Below are 20,424 nucleotides of genomic sequence, written 5' to 3' on the forward strand. Positions count from 1 at the left end.
AGCAGCCTAAATAAATACTTATGAAGTCGCCGCCAGGGATTGCATTGCATATTCAATTTTTACTAGGAAAAAAAGTTATTTTAGGTTGGTGATAGCATGTTATTTTCCCATCATACCCATGAAGTGCATGAAAAATTGAGATGGCTTTACAGTTTACTTGGAAGCTGATGAAATTTCTGCAGGTGTGTTAATTGCTCTTTAGCTCTTCAGTTTTTGTCATTAGTTCGCTTTGCTGTGAGTCTGCATGAGACTTTTTCAGCTAGAGTCTGGATTTTCTTGCCTGTGTCAGTCTTTGGTCAGTGTATTCAAGGGCACAAAGGCCTTTCTGTTATTGGACGGAGGGCAAGTGCTTCAAGTTAAAATGAGGTGCTTGCTAATTTCTGGACAATATTTGTTCATGGTTTAAATATCTAACTTGAATAGCGCAAATATTTTTATACGCCTCTTTATGTTTGGCAAGTAATCTGCATACTTTAAAACCTGAGGGAAAACAGGAGAATTATCTAGTGGACACTGGGGTTTTGTATATTATCTCTGGACTCAAGTACCGTTTCTATACCTAAGGGTCTATGTTCTTGCTTTGCTTTAGATAGCACTCATCCCTATTAAGCATGCTTCCTAGCTCACTTCAGATCCCTATGTGTGTGAACTTGGGTTTTCATTAAAGCCTACATTGTGTCATTTTAAAAGTGAAAAAACAGTCAAGGATATAATGAGAGCTATTTAAATTATAAAAGGATTTATGTTGGTCAGAGTGTATAGAATATACGGTATTTAAAGCAACCTGTAAACTCATGATTTATTGCAATTGAGAAACAGATGAAGGACGCAGGGAATATTTTGGGTATCCATACTTGGTCCCTTTTCAGAGTCATAGAATAATATGGATTGGAAGGGACCTCCAGAAGTCTCTGATCTGTCCCTCTCATCAAATCTGGACCAATTTGTGCCAGGTTGCTCAGGGCGTTCTCCAGACAGGTGATGAAAACCTCCAGGGATGCAGATTGCACAGCTTTGCTGGGCAACCTGTTCTGATGTTCGACTATCCTCATTGTGAAGAAAATTTCTTTTTTAGAGGCTTTCTTGTCAGAACAAAATTTGAACTTCTAATATCAATTGAAAGACCGTGAATCACATTTTCATCTAGTTCAAAATACATCAGAAGTAGCAGTTAAAGCAGAATATATTGCTTAGTCTTGAGAAGCAAAAGCTCAGAGGAAAATCTTAGCAATGTGTGTAAATACCTGATGGAAGGGAATAAAGGCAACAGAGCCAGGCTCTTTGGACAAGAGGCAGTGAGCACAAACTGAAACAGAAGAAATTCCATTTGAACATAAGAAAACCCTTTTTTTCCACTGTGAGGGTGATCACGCACTGGAACAGGTTGCCTGGAGAGGTTGCGGAGTCTCCATCCTTGGAGATATATTCAAAACCAGCCTGGACACACGGTCTTGCTCTAGTCTACCCTGTTTTGAGGCAGGGAGTGGACTAGACCCTCTCCAGAGGTGCCTTCCCACCTCAGCTATTCGCTGATTCTATTAACTAAATCACTTCAATGATCTGTTTTGTGGCGGGTATTTGGGGTGAAAAAAGGGGTCTTGCTTTAGTTGCATGTAAAGTTTTCACAAGAATATTCTGTTATGTCAAGTTCTGAGATTTTTATGCTGAGCACATGGTCCGCACAGTTCCAGGAGGACTTCTGACCTCTGAGAGCCTTCAAAAGTCCTAGCTATTCTCGTCTTCATTTATAAGAAATTCTCTGTATTCTTTGTCTTCATCTATAAGTAATGGCTCTAGCTTTTAGATGTATACTTGAGTTGCCATAGTCTTTGTCTAACAACTGCAAGCTATGTATCAGAAGTGTTTGATTACTGTCTGTATTTTTTTATGTGTCTCCTTTTTCCTTTGTTCCTAGTTTTTGTACATTTTTTTTTTAATATCGATCCTATCTTTTAAGTAATGGTTTAATGTTTCTCTAATTCTTCTCTAATAGTTCTCTAATACCTCCTAGCTCCTGCGGCCTTTCAAAACAAGAACCTCGCTGAATGTTTCTTGTTTCCCCAGCAGCGTATTGGGCTTTCAGGACTCTGGCAAACAGGCTCAGGAAAACAGTACGTGGCTGCATTTCTTGGGCATAAACCAGGAAAAAAAAACCAAAAACAAAACGAGAACCTATTTGTGCGGTGTGTAGCTGGTATTATGCTGCTTTTTCTGCCTGGCCACCTGTATACCCAGGAGCATAATGCACCCTCCTGTCTTTCTCATAGCGACAAGGCTTCTGGCTTGGCAGGTTTGGCTCTGAATAGCCCATTTAGATGCTGTTATTCCTTAGCAGGTTGTGGTGCAGGTGGGGGCTGAGATCACCCTGGTTTAAAACATGCCAGCTTCTGATCTGTTTAAAAGATCAAACTGCAGTCAGAATTCAGATTGCTGAAGAATACAGATGCACTCAGCCAAAACTATTGAAATAAAATACCCCGTTAACTTTGTGGATTGGCACACATCTAATAGGTGGATGATAAGAAGGGGAGGAATCGTGTTTCTTCCTTTGATTTATATTAAGAATTTCTCAGGTGAGATGACTTGGGCGCCTTGTGAAAGTCTCAGATCAGCGGTCCGAGAAGAGCTTCAAGTGAAGGATGTAAGGGGGGCTTTAAATTTGTGTGTGTGAGAGGTCATCTTTATTTGACAGGGGTCTATTGTACGTCTAAAGGAAATGAATGATAACAGAACTTGCATTTATTATTTTTCCAAACATTGACACCCACAGTGCAGGTCGGAGCGCTATGGGCAGCTGCACGGTAGTGCTGTCTCAGTTGTTCTTTGCGTGAACCTGACTCCGTGCCATCCCTCTTCTACTGGCTGCTTAGATTTCTAACAGAAAGCAGCTTAAGGCAGGGGACAGCTTCACCTTCTTCCATGCTGATGGAAAATTATGCTGAGACTTTCATAATAAGTTGCTTTTACAGCTTTTTAAGTTTGCCTCTCAGAAAAGCTATTTAAAAGCTGTCTTCTCAATAGGACAGTGGCTTCCAGCATGTTCTGTGCGTTGTGGGGTTTTTTTTGCTTTGAAACACCAGGCAGTGATACTCACTCAGAACAAGGCATCTGTTTTTTTTTAATACCGCTAATTGGCATTTGTTTAGCATCTGGAATTTTGATTCATAGCAGCATAATGGCCTTTAAGCGAACATTTCCTTGACGAGACATTTTTCAAGTAGTCTCTTCAGTGGCAGTGGTCAGTGAAGGATTCATTTTAAGGGGCTGATGTGTAAAGTTGAGGAAATTTGCCGCCTTACCTCCCGCATGCGCACGGGAGGAAAAGACATATGTTTAAATTTACTGTTGTGTGAAAAGTACAATTTCAGTAGTTACAAAGATACTCAGGACTAAGCACGACGTGGTCCAGCGTGTGCATCGTGTTTGTTCTCGTTCTCACCCACCGAGGGGAATAAAGTGGATTCTGCTCATGCTGACATTGCCCAGCACAAGGCATACACACAGAGATAAGAGCTCTTGCTGCTTGTCCTTTCCTCCCTATTTCCCCAAATATTGTTGTCTGCAGTTAAAACATTAGTCTCCATCCAGGTTCAGTTGTGTTAATTGCCGTTTGATGATTTCCAAGCCTATCTGGGACAAATATTGAGAGGGAGCAGAAGGGCACGAAAGGCAGGAAAATTGAGCTGAGGAAGTGTGTGTGCCTTCTCACATATAGACAGATGTGTGCTGTTTATAGATACGCATGTATAGGAGAAGTCATATTTTTAATAATGAATATTATTTGACTGAGCAAATAGGAAGGCAGACGGAACTGGCTAGAAGTAGGCATGGTGACGCAGAGGTGGGCGAGAAACCAGCTTTTCCCTTCCCACACACACTATGTCCTGGCAGAGTGTCCCAGTCTCAGCGCATCCCGTTCCCTCCTGTTCCACCGTTGAGCCCCGGCAGCACTGCGGCAACGTGCCGTGTTCCCCCATTGCTCTCTCTTTGGAATTGAGGGACCACGGCAAATACAAGATTATAAAAATCTTCAAACGTGCAGCGGCAGGGTAGAGGGGAATTGCTAAGCCGCTCCTCAGACTCGCGTTGCGCTCTCCAGTTTTTGCTTCTTTGGGGTAGGGTTGTTAGCGAGTTGTTATTACAAATAATATATTATTCATCCGTGTCTGCTGGCTATTAGAAAAAAAAAAAAAGACAAAGAAGAGGCAAAGAAACTAGTGCAAATGAGATAGGAAAGCCAGAACACAATCTTTGAAGTAAATAAAATTATTTTTATAGGAACCCTGTGTGAATATATTGCCTGCCTCAGTTTGTTTCTAGTTGAGAGTATAGTGGATCTATAGAAATACTGTCTGCCTCTTTGCTCTTCAAGAGTACTGCTAAATGGAACAGAAGACAATGCAGCCAGCCTAAGTGAAGGTCAAAGCTTGATGAGATCGCGCGGCTGCGCAGCCTCATCTTTTATGCCGTCAGCAAGATTGTGGCTTGTCCAGAGCGCTGCTCCGCTCCCGTCATGCTGCCGGGTTAGGACAAGCCTGATCATTTCTGGCCACGTGACCCGATGGAATACAAGTACATATTTTTAATTCCGCGTCAGCGCTAATGCAGAGATGGAATTGTTGATTTACGTTGGCGTGAGGCATCATGGCATCCTTCATGAAAAACTGGCTGTGCTCAAATCTGTCCTCCATATTGTAAGATTAACATTTTTCCTTCCACTTTCCATTCTTTTCTTACTGTAACACATTTGTTTGAATCTCATTTGTACGTGATGTGATGGCTCAGGTACGCTGGCGATTATTCTGCAGATTTTATGTTGGAAGGCATAAATGAGTGATTGGTCACGTCCAGCATGCTCACCAAATTCTCATCCGTATCTTTATTCTGGGATAATACTGCCCATAGGCTTTATAAGCCTCACAAGATTTTTCTGCCAAGCAGATTTGTTCATTAAATCTAACTTAAGAGTCGAGTCACATGATGGGTATAACCTGTCTGTGACACCTTCTGGTGAACCTCAACAGCAGGAACATTTTTCTCATGTTTGGTTTAAACTTGACTTTATCTAATTCCCCTGTAATTAATATAGGGTAACTATGAATGTATATAGCTTTAAACACTGGTCACATTCCAGCTGTCCTTGGTTTAATAGCGTTTAAATATGTACCAACTCATTCTATTCTTCACCTCCAAATCACAGCTCACTCAAGTTATGCAGAGTTTAATTAATGCATCCTCTGCAAATCAGTCCTTCTGGCCCTTTCTTTCTGGCCCTTTTATCACTTTTCTTGCTCTTATGTTTTTAATTCCCTTCAATTGATTCTCCAAGTTCTGGTACTAAAGTTCACAGGAGTGTGTGTTATCAGTTTCTAATTGCTCACAACCCTTTGTGTTATTTCTCTGTCCTCCCTGGCCCTGGCTTTAACCTCCTAATTTAATATAGCTCAGTGTAATTAATGTGCTGTTTAACTTTTCTTCCAGATCATTAACAAAGATGTTAAACAGAAGCAGTCAGGCCACTATCCCCACAACACCCCATTGGACCCGTTCTTCTACCTTGATACCTTATCACTTGTCGTAATTAACTCTTTTTAGATATTCCTGCAGCCAGTTCTCAGGTTTGTGTTGCTAGCTTTGACAAAGTTCATTTCCATTAATTTTTCTAATTAGTATGTATATTATGTTATCAAAAGGTGTTCTGAAGTGTCGGGCTGCTTACTGGCTGTGTGCCAGGCGACTGCAGAGCCGGGGTCAGGAAAGTTATTTCCCGACCTGAGGGAAAGACACAAACGCAGCCACCTGAATTGTGGTGAGGGAGCTCGGAGCCATCGCTTGGCCATGTGCTTCAGCTGCGGCCGATTTGCTGACAAACTCCTGCTTGATTAAACACTCTGATAGACTCAAGTGACCTTTTTGCTATAATATTTATTGTTTATCACCCTTGTTCTGTTATTCTCTAGACAGGCTTCTGACCTTTAGTCCTTAATTCCTGGAGACGGGCTTTTAAGGATGCTCTTGGCTCCCGCCGGTGCCCGATGCCGACAGCTCCCGTGGAGGCGGCCGGGCTCTGCTCCCAGTCACGTCCGTGCTAAACACCTCGCGGAACTGGGATCTGAAGAGCTGATGTAGCTCTCCCCAGTTATCTGGTACCTCTTGTCTTCATGAATTTTTAAGTATAATTCCCAGTGGCTTGGAAATCTCATTCCTTTAGTACTTTTGACTGTATATCGCATGGAGCACATGCAATCCTATGATCCGTTTTATTAATAGATGTATTATCAGTGTACTCCTGTTGGGGTATCCTCTCCATTTCCTTGGTTTTCTTGTTACTCTTCTTAAACTTGTTCATCCTGTTCTGCATCCCTCCTGTGGCAGTAGACAATTTTTCATTGGAAAGTTGAAATTGTTATCTGGCCAAATCTGCAGTCCTGTCCCATCAGGGGAAAAATATCTTCCTGATCCTTGCTGTTGATCAGCGTGTGTCCTGAAGCACGATAATTGCTCACTCTTGTTATTTTTAAATCTGACTAATGCAGCTACATATGTTATTCTTCCTTATATAAACACATAATCCTTTTTTAATCTTCCTGAAAAAAATTCTCTGTATAATATCTTGTGGTAGAGAATTCTACGGGCTGATTTATAGATAGCATTAGAAAAGGTCTCCTGACAATCAGTTAAATGTTCTGCCTCTCATGTTAAATTGCCCCCTGGTTTTCTTACGTAACAGGGCGCATGAGGAGCTTAGTTAATTTCCATTCTATTTGTTTTGTACATCTATAATCCCTTTTTGCCTTTGTTTCTAAAATAAATAGTCGGTCTTTAAAACATATCATTTGTAAATCCCCCTCTTGTCTGCCTTTAATCAGTTTATACTTCTGGAGTTTAGTTTTGTTCCAGTTTTCTTGCTGAGATGGGAAGATCAGAAGAGAGCGGTGCATTAGTGTGAAAGCTAAGGCAGATTTACATAATACCACTTTACTTTTATTGTGCTTTGTCCTTTGTTGATACATTCAAGCGTGGTTTTTATTGTTCTCTGCCTATGCACAAACCACCTCTTCAGTGACATAGTTCCAGGCTTTTTGAATGAGTTGATGGTGGAATTTGACTGTTGTAAGTCACTGTCTTTGTTCTTTATATTACCACCGAGGTGTATGTATAGTTGTTTTCATCTGCTTTTCCGCTGTGTGAGCGGCTGAGCGCCTTTTCAAAGGTAGTCATTGCTAATATTTTAATAATGAGTGGTGCTGTGCTCACAAGCAAACTTCTCCACCCCCTCGCTAGTTATATTGGCATTTTGTTGTTCTACAGGGAATGGACAGTAAACCTCCCCATGTTTGCTCCCGATCGCTGGAATATCCTGGCAGTTGTATCGTTCCGTTTCTCGACCAGGCTATCTTCTCCTGCTTCTTTGCTTCCCATAGCTTTACAATGTTATCGGCACAGGAGAACATCTTTTTAAGAAATAAAATGCTTCGTGTACTAAACAACGCGCAATAGCTGGGAGGCAGCTCTGCTGTCGACCCTAGTCACTTGAGTGTTGTCTTTGTACCCATCCAGTCCTTCCCCTCAAAGCGAACGAGTCTCATCGCTCTGTAAATGAAGCTACCCACCTGCTGTTATTAATAATGCATTAGTGCTCCTCATTGAGAATTATAAATGTTCAAGACGCGTTGCAAGCCTCCAAAAGGCAATGTGTTTGTCTCCAGAAATACCTGATGTGGGTAATAGTGCTGCAAACCACAGTGTTGTGTAAAGATGAACCTTTATCATCACCCATTTTACCCTGGTTTTTGTGCTTTGAAACTTCCGCTGCTACAGTTGCATTTTATATATAATTTGTGTTATAGTTTATATGTAGTTTTGTTAGTTCATGGGTGAATTAACCTTTCACTTTCAAAACAACAAAGACAATCGTTATTTATTATGCATGGGCTGTTCTCTCCAAAGTGAAGAATCCATGTGTCTCTAGGGAGCAATAGTCAAAGAGCTGAGTAGTTCATACTTGGGCAGTCGTTGAATTTGGTGGGCAGTTCATGTGCTGTTCTGCTGAGAGGAGGGACAGACGGACAGTTGGCATCTTTGGCACAGAGTGAGCATCTCCTAAAGCCAAAGCTGCCCTGAACAACCACCATCCCAGAGTTTAAAGTACTTGGGGGTCGGAGTTTCTATACCTTCCCTGTGCAGCTATGGAGGGATGTTACAACACACAAGCCTGCTGAATTTATTGCTTCTCCGGTGGCAATTTCTTCTTGGCAGAGTGAGAGAGATGAGTTGCTTAACTTCCCAATGGGATGAATAGAATTCTCAGTGGGTTTGAATTATTTTTAGATGTTGTATCACTGGGATTTCTTATCCCAGTGCTTGATGCTTTTGGCTGAGATGATGAACCTGCTCTGAACCTATTTCACATGCCTGAGTGCGTACTTCTACTCGTCTCCCCCCATCTCTCTGTTCCATTCCTGTTCCCCTAAACCTGTGGTTCTGAGGGGGATTTGCACTGAGCTTTATCTCATTAGGTGTGACCCATCAAATCTGTCTTTTAAGAGAGTAAGGCACAATTCTTCTATACTTATGCACTCACTGGGCTCCTCTTAAAATACTCTGTTTACATCTTTTAAACTTGCATCCTAGCTAATTTATCCTACAAAATATTTTGTACTATTTTTATTAAGAACATAGTCTCATAATTTCTGGTAGTTTGGGTAATAAATTTAGATCTTTTTGTTTTAGGATCTGTGTAAAATTCACACTGTTTAAAAAAAATTCCATGGTGATTCTTAAAGTTCGAACACTTCATTACATTTGGGTATGACAATGAAACAGCAGTGTATTTTGTGTTGAAAGAAGTATTTAAGAGAAATGCCTAGACAGTAAGAAAAGTAAGGGATTTTTTGTCTTTTTAATGGTACAAGCTACAGTTATTAGCATTGGCAGGGTTTTCTCTGTAGATGGAAAAGCAAAAAAAAAAAACCTTTCAGTTAAGGTGGTATTGTTGCAGATCAAAGTTTATTTTTCATCACTGCATCTTTTTTATATCTGCATTCAGTATTTAAAAGCATTTCATTTGGCAAATGGACGTTGAAAAGCTCCGCTCAGTTCTGGCACGTGTGAATTTTTCATGCTGCTCCCGGGTTGTCCATCTGTAAGCACTGACCCTGCGTGAACTTGCCAGCAAGGTACAGAGAGCGAATATTGCAAATGTTTTCACATCTTTTGAAGATGACCAACAAATAATTTTTATCCTTAAGTATGTTCTTACCTTTTTTTTTTTTTATATAGTCAGCTCCGTATAGCCTTGTTCAACCTCAGCATATTTATTTCATTAGGGAATAGATTATCTTCAATTAAACCATGAGCATGTTTCACTACTGCTGAAGCAAAGCCAATTTAAAATTATGCATGCACACAAAAATGAATATACACAGTTCCCTGTCTGAGTGGGATTTGGAATGATTCAATATAAATACTTCTGGACCTCTGCTGAATTGGGTCAGCTTTGTCTTATTTGCCCTTAAGCGGAGAAAAACATGTTACTTCGTGTTTGCAATTTGAGTAGCCGGAGAGGGACTGGAAGGAGGCCAGAGTCCACCAGCTCTGAATCCCTGTAGCTGGGTTTGTTACCTTTTATGCTGAGAGGTCAGAATAAATGAAAGTGCCTTTGAACGTGCTATACATCCTCTCCTTGAATTCCAGCAATGGCCCCAAGAGAAGCCCAAGAGTATCTATTGATTACAGGGGTTTTTCAAAGGCACTTTTTCAATACCAGGACTAAGATAATTGCAGGAACACGGGTAGAGTTGGAGTGTCACACACGGCTAAAAACGCTTCTTCCTTTCGACAGTACCTTTTCCCTCAGCATGCCGTGTAGATTTGTGGGAGAGTTTTGGGGTTGGTGGTTGGTTTGTTTTTTTTTTTTTCCCCAGTATCTAGATATCGGGCCTTTTATTTTCCGCTTGATTTTCTATTTCAGGAGAATATAGCAGCTTTTACCCCTGCGGAGCCTGCTGGCTGGCAAGCCTCAGGAACTGAAGGGCAGCCTTAAATGCAGAAAACACATTCCCCGTGTCTTTGTCCCCTGCAGCACCATCCCACAGGGCATCCCAGTTTCTCGGTGCTGCCTGTGGACGGGCACGTGCCAGCTCTGGTGTGTGCGAGCAGATTGTTTCCTGCACAAGTGTTTGGGGGAAGACGATCTGCTTGTGCTGGGAAGATCCTGCAGCCAGCAGCAGGTGCGGATAGGCTTGCAGTGACATATCGCCATCCGCATCTCGGTGGAAGAGAGGAGACAGGCCGTCATCCCGCTGGCTTTGCTGGAGGTGTCATGGGTGTGGGCCTGAAGAACGGTGCATTTAGTGGGTTTTGTTTGTTCGTTTGTGGGGTTTTTGTGTTTTTTGGTTTTTTTTACGCTTGACAGCTGAGCAGGACTCACCGGTTCATTCATTGAAAGCAGCAGAGTGAGAACAAGTGCGAGGAGACAGAGCCCACCTGCCAGTGTGTACGGAGGGGAATTGTGCATTTTCAAGGAGTGAATTGTGTGGAAGAAGACGGACAAACAATGTAAAGGGACAGAGAATAACAGAATGAGGAAAGGTAGAGGGAGAATTGAAGGGTGCGCTTGTTTAAAGGGAAGAGGATACGTTTTGTTTCGAAACGAGCACTGAAAGTGTGGGAAGATCAGGGGCAAATACAAAACTGGAAAATTGGTTTTAGAGATGCTTGCAGTGTTTGTCTTGAACCTGGACCTGACCAAATGCGGGCTTTGCTGTTTGGAAGCAACTACTTTTCCCACAATTAACCTGGCATTCACTGATCAGAAGACGTGATAGCCTCTTCCCTTGAAAACTGTAGAACTATAGTGCAGCCCAGGTTGGAAGAGACCTCGAAAGATCACCTGGTCCAACCTTTTGTGGGAAAGGGAGCCTACACGAAATTATGTCGCACCCTGTCTCGTCATAGCTAAACCTCGTTTTGTTCCTGAAGAAGTGACTAAGATGTGAGATTTTTCAGACTAAGAGGTTACAGATAAAGTAATTTTTTTGTTGTGATAGCCTGGTTCTTCTGAGTCTGAGAGATGAGCAAGTCACATACTTCAGCTTGGCTGAGTCACCTGGAGCCAATAAAACATTCTTGCTTTGTCGGTATTCTTCGTAGGAGAGAACAGGAGACCTTGTTTGTCTCCAATTTGCTGATTCCTGTCTTACAGGAGGCAGCTGTGGGCAACATCTGTCACCTGTCCCAAACGCAGCTTGTGGAATCTTGCCTGGAGAATGTGTTCAAAATCAGCTGTACTCGACTTCTATCCTAGCAAAGCACGGATGATGGGAGAGAGGGCTGGCTGTCGCTGTCACTAGACCTTTTCTAAAGTGAGGCTGTGAATCTGCTGGTTCAATCCACACCAAAAGAACATTCACATTGAGCAAATTTTGCCAACCTATAACCAGTCTGTAATATTCTTAATAAACGTGCTTTCATTTGCGTGCGTTGGGTAAATCTCCCGCCAGCAGTGCACAGGGTACAGTAGCTCTGTGCAGGAGCAGAACAGATTCAGCCAGTAAAATGCTGCTTAATCCTGTTGGAGTAAGAACCTCTATATTTGCTTTGATCGTACCAAAGAATGCACATGCTTGTATGTCTGTAAGCCCTGGAAATGACACAATGTGATTTATTTAAAATGCATATTATGTTCAAAGTAATTTAAAGATCTATAGGAGAAAATCAAACATGCAGGTGTTGAAATATTTATGTGGTTTCCCCACACATATAGATGCACACACCCCTTTGTATATCAGTGGTCGGATGTACTTGTATTTCACTACTGGTAACACAGCAGTAGCTCTTGAGGATACCAACAAGGAGAGAACTACGAGGAGAGGTTGAGGACTTGTTTATCTGGGAAAGAAAAGGTGAAGGGGTGATATAAGGCAGCCTACTGCAATGGAGAGGAGAATTGCAAAGGTAACGGAGCCAAACTTGTCCCCGTGGGGGCAGATGCCGTAACGAGGCAGCAGCTGCAGATTGCTGCTCACGAGGTTTTTGTTGAACACAAGGAAAATTTCTCTCCCTGGAAAGGTGATGCGGCACTGGACTCAGTTTCCCAGAGAGGTGGTAAAATCTCCATCACCAGAGGTTTTCAAGACTTAGCTGGACAAAGTCAGAGTTAGGCTGAGCTAGTACTGGCAGTAAACCCACACCGAGCAGGAGGCAGGCGAGATGATCCCCAGAGGCTCCTCCAACTAACGTGTCTTTGGGCTGCGATTGTTTCGTGAACAATTGTAGTTTGGAAAACAGATTACTTGAAGATTTAGTATTTCTAGATCATAAGTAGACTTTCGAGTTGGGCTTTGCTTCAAAGCAATGCCAGAACTGGTACCTGAAGTCACCAGTATGTGAAATCTTTTGAAATTTTCAATTCTGGCTAGCGAGACTATTGAAATTACAAATTATCCTAAGACTTACCTGCTCTATCTCAATTTAAAAAGGAAAACTTGAGCGAAATTGTGAGTGCAATAGAAACTCATAATAAAAGACATCTTGTACTCTTAATCTGACCAGGAATTAAAAACATGATGTGTAAAGGAGAGGTAGGAACAAATACTGATATCTAAGACTACTCCTTATTAAATGAAAATTGTGGGGTTTGGGAACTCTTGTATAATAGCTGGAATTCATTGAAGTGCACCTCTAATGTGAGTTGTGCTAATTATTGCAATTTGCAGCTATCACATACTGGAACTGACACTGACAATGTAGCCCTGCCTTTCTTCCTGCTCAGAGGAGCCCCAATAACAGCACGGTCTGTAACCGTCGTCAGCAGGAAGCACTGCTGAGTTTGGACTCGGTGACACTGCATTGATTGATTTTATTACTGGCATCCGTCTCCCTATTTCACTTCTGCAACTTCTCATTTCAGGGCTTCTTCAGTAAACGTCTGAAAGGGTCCATCAAGAGGACAAAGAGTCAGTCGAAGCTGGACAGGAACACAAGTTTCCGTCTCCCGTCTCTCCGCAATGCCGATGACAGGTAAGGTTTGACGCATCTCTCTAAACAATCTCTCCTCATCCAGAGGCACTTTGCAAAATCTACATGCAGCCAGCATATGCGCTCACAGAATGAGAGCAAAGAAGGGGATTTATTGTTAAGCTGACAGACTGGGTGGTTTTTTGGGCTGAGTCTGGTATATTAGAAGTTATTTGGTATGCAATCTGCTGCTGACACAGGACTGAAAACTTTTACTGCTCTTAACAGCTGACAAAAAGTTCAGGTTAAGCATATGGACTCAAATACCTTTTTCTGCATCTGCTTTAAATAAGCTGCAGACTTTAAATTTCATGACACAGAACCATTGGTTCGTTCAACTTTAGAGAAACTTGCCTTGCTGCATTTGATACTTATCCGCGGATCGGTGCAGTGGCCAATGATGAGGAATTGCGTTGGTGCGAGCGGATCGGCTGGCTCTGGCAAAGCAGAGAGATGTGCGGTTGTACTTTGGGTACACTGAGAATCCTTACTAATGTCAGTTGTATTGTTACAGTAGTGTTACTACAACGAACAGACTGTCTGCTTTTCAGAAAACTGGAAATCTCAGTAAATTCTGGCCATCTCAGTGCTCCATTTGGTATATTCTTGCTTGTTTAATTTTTGGCTGGTGATTCAGGCTGGGAATGGATTGTATACGAGGCAAGCAAAAGCTCTCACACACAGTTTTTCCCGTTCGTAAAGTCTCTTGATTGTTTTTATTAAACATTACTCTGCGTTACTTTCCACAGTAGCCCAGCAGGACAACTAGATTGAGTGAAAACCAGGTTGCCCTGTACTTAAGGCCACGGCAGGCTTCTGTGATTTTACATTGTTCAGTGCATTTTCCCTTCTCCTTTAGCTGAGTTAAATTCATTAGTTGCATCTGTCGTGCTGTGCTGCTTCAATCAATGGCGCTATCTTCTCCATCTGAAAGGCAGCACCATAAAATCATGGAGATAGCAAGGTTTCGCATGTTAGAGGTTTTGTTAACTTCACGAGTTACAGAAAAGGCTGCTGCTTCCCAAATGTGACTAACGATGCGGGTGATGTTCCTCCTATAGTCACAGTAATGTTCGCCCAGTCTGCTTTGAGTCAAGTTCTGTTATAAATCCCTATTTTCAGGGAGTTGCAATGTGGCTATAAAAAGTAACTCATTGAGCATAAGCATGTTAAATAATGCCACCATGTGATAAGGTACCTGTTATTTTTACTGTTCTTTGTAACCAGCTTTGCTTGAGGTTCTGTCATGCAAAAGTCTCTTTGCTGCAAATAGTGTATTTGTCTTTCCCTGACTTGGTACTCATGCTGGATGCGGACCGGTGATGCTTCCTTTTGCAGTGCAAAGGAAATGCTTGTTCTGGAAAAGCCAGTAAATTTAGCCGTAATTAATCCCTACAACTTTGGTTTAAGACATGTTATTATGCACAGCAAAGCCGTCTTCTCTTTAGAAACTGGATCCCTATCTACTCCCTGCCAGGGTGGGCATGAACCGTCAACTAGACCCGAATGAAACGTGGATCCATTGCATGCGGTGGTGGCATTAGGCATAGTTGGTTTGCTTTGTCAGTCAAGACTCTTAAGTCTCCTTGGCATGGATTTAAAAAGGAGAATCCAGGAGGAAATGAACTGAGAAGTTCTGGTGGCGAAGTCCACGCAGAGGTTTGGGGGACAGAGCCCTGGAAAGCCGGTGATGTGCAGAGTGTTAGACAGGGACGAGCTGGTGGTTGTTCTTTACTTTCCAGCCACTCACCCTCCTCCTTTGGCCATCTACATCTGCCTTCTAGCGACTCATCTTGCATCTGTAGGGCAGGAGTTGGGACAGTGTTTTGGGGTTTTTGTGGCTTGATGTATTTGCTACAAATAGGACGAAGCATTTTTGATACCAGTCCATGTGATCCTCCTCCTTTTGGAGGTTCATGTGCTGAAGTGAACAGAGGGCACAGTTTGGAGGCAAGGGAGGTCATCTGAGAGTAGCCCAGCTACACGGAAATCAAGCTGAGACTAAGTTTATTTGAAGATAAATCTTTGCACAAGTGAATATTGCCATACAAAAGCATAAGCCCTACCTCAGGGTCTGTTTCAAGCCTCGTGCTGCAGGTGGGGGTCACAAATTGCTGATAAGTTCTTTTTGGAAAGAAAGCGTAACAGTGCTACTCAACCTTGTAGTCACCTTTTGTTGCATTTGTGGTCTGGTCAGACTGCAGCAATTGAAGCAATATACCAACTTTGAAAGTTTATGGTTAGAACTATTACTTTCCTAATGGTATTTTATAAATAAAACCATAAAGGAAGTTCAGTTCCACTGTAAAGTGAAACTTGCCAATAATTTCTCCATTCCCTCCCATATGTTCCACTCTGTATCTAAGGGTGCCTGAAAAATGCAAATGGTGGCTAGAACAGCAGGAAAAACAACTCGGAAACCATGTGGGAACGAAGCACTGGAGATGAGGAACAGATTAGTATACTGGGAGGAGATGGGCTGGAGAAAAGAAGAGGCTAAAAGGATTGATCTGTGTTTAGAATTATGCTGTTTGGAATTTCTTTCCAATGGGACAAATCAGCAACAACTGTTTCTGTCTGAGAGAAGATAACACATAGCAGCTGACTCTTAATTTGTGAGAATTCATGAGAATTGCCGTTCTCTCACCTTCTGCTCTCCCCGCCTTCTGTATGAATCTCGATCGGTTGCAGTTAAAACGCCGCTGTCCTACCCCGGTGAGTCAGCCCTTTCCCATTTTAAGCAGGCGCTGCTGGGTGATGTCATGGTGCTATACAGGTTTTCAGGGCCAGGCTGACCGATAGCATCTACCGGTTCTTGCTCTGACAAATACAAGAGCCCTGCCTTCAAAGAAAGTATTATATAGCTTTATAAATTAAAACCCTGCAAGGGTTAGAAAGAAATAGAGGCTGCTGTCATGTTGGTTTTGAGGTGTTGGGGACCTGTTACAAAACAGGAGATGTTTATAGATAAATGCCTATAAAATTGTGGAGTAAGGAAGATCAGTTAACCCGGTGCACATCAAGATTTGGGATACTGTAACACTGCGTGCCGTGCTGGATGGTGACAGAGGATGGATGCTGGCTGTCGAGGGCTGGTTTAAAATAAAATGGACTCAGGAATGCTGTAGGAAGGAGTGATGGAGATAAGTTGCAGATTTTTTTGTAAGCAGATTTTCTGTTTCAGCGGAGAACAATTTGCCAGCCTACTTTTTGTGGCTTTTCACTTTGTTTCAGTGTGACTGGGTTAGTGGATGGGGAGAGGGGAGAGTTGTTGTACCACTCCAGAAACGAGCCCAACCATGGGTCAGCATCCAGGTGTCCTGTGGAAATCCACAACCTCTCAGTCTGTAATTCACATCGCTTTTATTAATCCAGGTTCAGGTTGTTTGCTGGGTGGTCCGTTGTACTTGAAAGCTCATGTTTTGTCTTCACAAGGCACTAACGTGAGAAGAATTAGACTCTGCTCTGTTGTGACCCACGCCAGATGTGAATGGAGCTCTTCAGATGTGCAGCCAGCACGGCATCTCACCGGGTTTTCAACAGCTCTTGCCATGAGGCTCTCTGGCACCACATCACCATATCATTTTTCACAGCTTTCCTAGCCTGTTTCCCACTGCATTCTTTGAGCTCTTCAACCCACACATTTGTCTCTAATATTTTCTCAGTGTCAGTAATACATAAAACATGCAAAAAAGCATGAGAAAAGACTTAAGGAAAATTACATTTGAAAAGAGAGACCAAATTAATATTTTCACTTTGTGGCCAGGAATTTGAGAGTATTTCCAAGTGGACCAACCGTTCTCGTCTCAGTTTTGTTTATGGTGAGGGAGCGAAGATGGTTGAGACTGGCTGCATATGGTCTCAGCGACTGCAATAAAGCTCTGCGGACAGCTGGGAGGGTTTTGCCCTGTTGGGATTTACTGCCACGTGGGAATCCTCCTGCTTTACTAAAAGTCATTTTATGGCATTATCAGATAGTCATAGCGGAGCGCGGGATCCGTTGTGTGCTTGCTCAGGATGGGCTCCGGCAGGTTGCAGGGAAGCGAGTAGCCATGGCGCTGGGGTTCGTGGTGAAGCGGTATCGCTGCTCAAACGACGGCTTTTTCTACTTTCGGTAAGTTCTCGCTCCTCCCTCCCGGTTTCTTTGAGGCATGAAAATAGCGCAGATCGTATAAATAATAGAAGCAAATCTTGCCGTGTTTTTTCGTATTTGTTCATTCTAATTTGATGGTGGTTTTCAAAAAAAGGTGGGTGATTTTTATCCTGATTTAGATGTAAGGATAAAAATCTGTGTTACACAATGCGTTATTAAGGCTTGACTCACTCAGAGCTCATATTCATTCAGCGTATCTGTTTCTATCTGCGTACTGGAGCATGGGGAAAGGGGAGGAGTGGTTTGTTTCCAGAGAGACGTCTCACTCCTGGTTTGGTGAACATATTTCTTTCAGCCAGGTTTTCCAATCAGCATGCAGTTGTTTGTTTTTCAGTGAAAACTGAGCAAGATCTCAGTGTTAAGCCTGTTGTCGCAAACCCTCACCTTGGTGCTGGGCTGCTCTGTCCCACCTGCAAGCTCGCTTGACCTCTTTATAAAAACAAACTTCTTCACGGCTGATGCTTTTCTGCAAGCCCCAGGCTCCTCCGCGTAACGTTCGCCTATAAATCACTTAGCAATGAAATGAAATTGAATTCGTTAAGCATCCCTGGTCCAGCAAAACAAAATAATCTGAAATGTTAATAGCTGAGAACACAGTTACAGTAGAGTCGGGAAATTCAGTAGCCTGCTGCAAAATTGGAGAGCCTGTTTGGCTGCACCGTACGAGGTGTCTGTTAGACAAGCTGGGATCTGTAGGCAGAGCAGGCAGGCAGGGAAGGGCTTTGCAAATCCGGGACTCAAACAATGAACCTTTGGGCAGGGCCTTGCAAGAAAAGACCGGAATCTCAGTGAAAGGCTAAAGCAGTACGCTCAGAAAAAGCCCGCGTTTACTTGCAGCTGAGTAGAACTTGCATCTAAATAAGTTACACCAAGTTTCTGATTTAAAAAAAAATAACCAATAATGAAACTGGTTAGACTTGTAGAATCGTTGACCAAGTAATAGGGTGTTCTGTTAATTGGCAGCTGGAAAATGAAGCGGGGTGTGGTGTCTACAAAATGAACACTTGCGCGGGGAAACGCGATGCTGCAGCACTGGTGGAGCTCTCACCGTGCTGCAGATGATGCTGCCGGCGTTGGGGTCCAGCTCAGCAAGGCAACGCTGAGCACACAGTTCACTGCGTTACAGTCCAAGCTCTCTCCTGTGATCTTGCAAGTGGCTAAGTATTGAATTCAACTTTCCGATCTCGGGGAGTGTCTCCAAATACATGGGTATTGTGCTGGAGTTATTTGAAGCATGTGGACATCTAGTTTTGTGTAAGACCAGTGGAGACGTGGCTTTAGCCGGGTGCTTGGGCTGAACAAAAAACTCTTTTCAGAATTCTTTGCCTTTGCACCAGTTTGGTAAAGGGAACAGATTATGAGATTCTGTTCCTTGGTAGTTCATTTCTATACATATATTTTTAATCTTTTGGATTATTGATGTCCACGAGCTTGTTTTCCAAGCCATATAGTGCTCTCCCTGGCAAGCTCAGTAATTGAAGGTCTTTTGTGCTTTGTAGGTTGGCTTTTAAATAGGTCAAAATCAGCAGGAGAGCTTCATAACCAGAGCAATTAGGATTTTAACCCTTTATCCTACGTGCCTTACAGACAGTAGAATATAACAGAAGGGGACTAATAGGCTGCTGTGTGCCATGGACGGCCACTGAAAGCCAGAGGTTTCTAGTTCCCGGCTTACAACCGAGATCTTCCTGTAGTGGAAAATTACTGAATTATGGTGTGCAAGGAGAGAGTGTCAGCTTGGGGCTGGGCCAGGAGGATGGTGTTTTTGAAGAGATCTTTTTCCGTAGCAGCCGCATGCTGCTGCCAGGTCAGTGGTTTGGGGCATTGGCTGCGCTCTGATTTAGAAAGAAACTACGCAGCTCTGAAGACCAGTACTCCAAAGCATGTGAAAAGAGGTGAGAAGTTTCAAATGCTCCCTGACATGCTCCTACTCCACCTGCTTTTCCTATTGGAAGGAAATAATGGAGAATACCTATGTAAGGATTGTTTGCTGCTGTTAGTAACTATTTGCTCTGAACTCCTGTCTCGTTCCTTTGCGATCTTTTTGTTGTGTGCAGTAGTATAGAGAAAAAGCAGCCGGAAAAAAAAAGAAGTCGATCGTCTGAAGTTAATTGTAGTTTAAAACAGGATTTGTGTTGTTAATGGAGCTGTTTAACAGAAACAGATTTGTACAAACAACCCTTCCCCCCCACCTTTTGCATGTCCGATCTTCCTGTTTACAGTAATCTGCTTCTCTGGGATTACCTCTCTCCTAACCGAGACTCTCAGCAATAACTGTTTTTACCGGTAGCTTCCTACCTAATACAGGAAGACCCTGTTGATCCTGCCCCTTTGCTGGACATTGGGAAGTAAGTTAGTGGCATCGATGCAGAAGGAAAGGCAGCAAGCAGTTTTCTTTCGTTGTTACTTACAGCTTCAGAATATCAGATCAGGCTTTAAGCAGCAGAGAACTACTATTTCTGTACAATTATTGCCTGTATTGACTGGGATGCTTCTGATTTAGGCACAAGTCGATGATTTGCTTTGGAGCTCCATCAATAGATGGAATACGTACCATGGTGCGTACAAATGCGTGTACTTGTGTTTGTAAATGCATGTGGTTGCATCTAACCAACAGCATTGCGACATTGCTGTGGTGTTTATGGAAGATAAAGCGCCAATTCTAAGCCACTTAATCAGTTTATTGAGCTGTTTTAAATATGGTAACATCAAGGGATTGCTCAGATAGATGCTCCTCTGCCCCAGGACCCTGAGTCAACAAAACTAACCATGCTCCAGCTCATCTGCAGCAAAACAAAATGCTCAAAGCTAACTAGTTAGAAGAGCAATGAAGCAGAATAGATGGTACTAAAAGATTTAACTTGCAAGATGGGATGCGGAGGCGTGGAGCACAATTGCTGTGCGCCCCTGCCTTTGCCCTCACCCTGTCCCCAGAGGCTGTTCAGGGGCATTCTTGGAAGCTGCCTCGCTCTCTCCCGCTGTGTTTAACTGTCCGGGTCTCGTTAAACTCATAGGAAAGGAAGAGGAAGGACTTCTTTATTTCAGGAAAGGTCACCTTTGCCACATCTGCGAGCGGCCTCCCCATGCCTGCTGCCCGCCGCGGCCCCCCCTAATCTCCTTACCATGGCCGCACCATGGCAACAGCACCCGGGAGCATCTTCGTGTCACCCGCGGGGCCGGGTGGAAGCAGAGCCGACGAGCAGAGAGATTTCTTTACCGGTGCGGCTGTGACTTTTCTTCTTGCCCCAGCG

The 20,424-nt window shown here is 43.0% G+C and overlaps 1 protein-coding gene across 5 annotated transcripts in view; it reads left to right on the forward strand.

Moving 5' to 3' along the window:
- Positions 1 to 20,424, forward strand: part of RASAL2 (RAS protein activator like 2) — a 180,731-nt gene that overhangs the window by 127,645 nt on the left and 32,662 nt on the right. For 4 of the 5 annotated variants that reach the window (XM_065648930.1, XM_065648931.1, XM_065648932.1 and 1 more), the window contains one exon: positions 12,914 to 13,023. In XM_065648930.1, coding sequence (XP_065505002.1) covers positions 12,914 to 13,023 — 110 coding nt within the window. Of the gene's footprint in view, positions 1 to 12,913; positions 13,024 to 19,687; positions 19,732 to 20,424 lie in introns of those variants that run through there. The other variant, XM_065648934.1, reaches the window with a different exon arrangement.

Source organism: Caloenas nicobarica, chromosome 20 (assembly GCF_036013445.1).
Source record: "Caloenas nicobarica isolate bCalNic1 chromosome 20, bCalNic1.hap1, whole genome shotgun sequence".
Classification (NCBI taxonomy): Eukaryota; Metazoa; Chordata; class Aves; order Columbiformes; family Columbidae; genus Caloenas; species Caloenas nicobarica.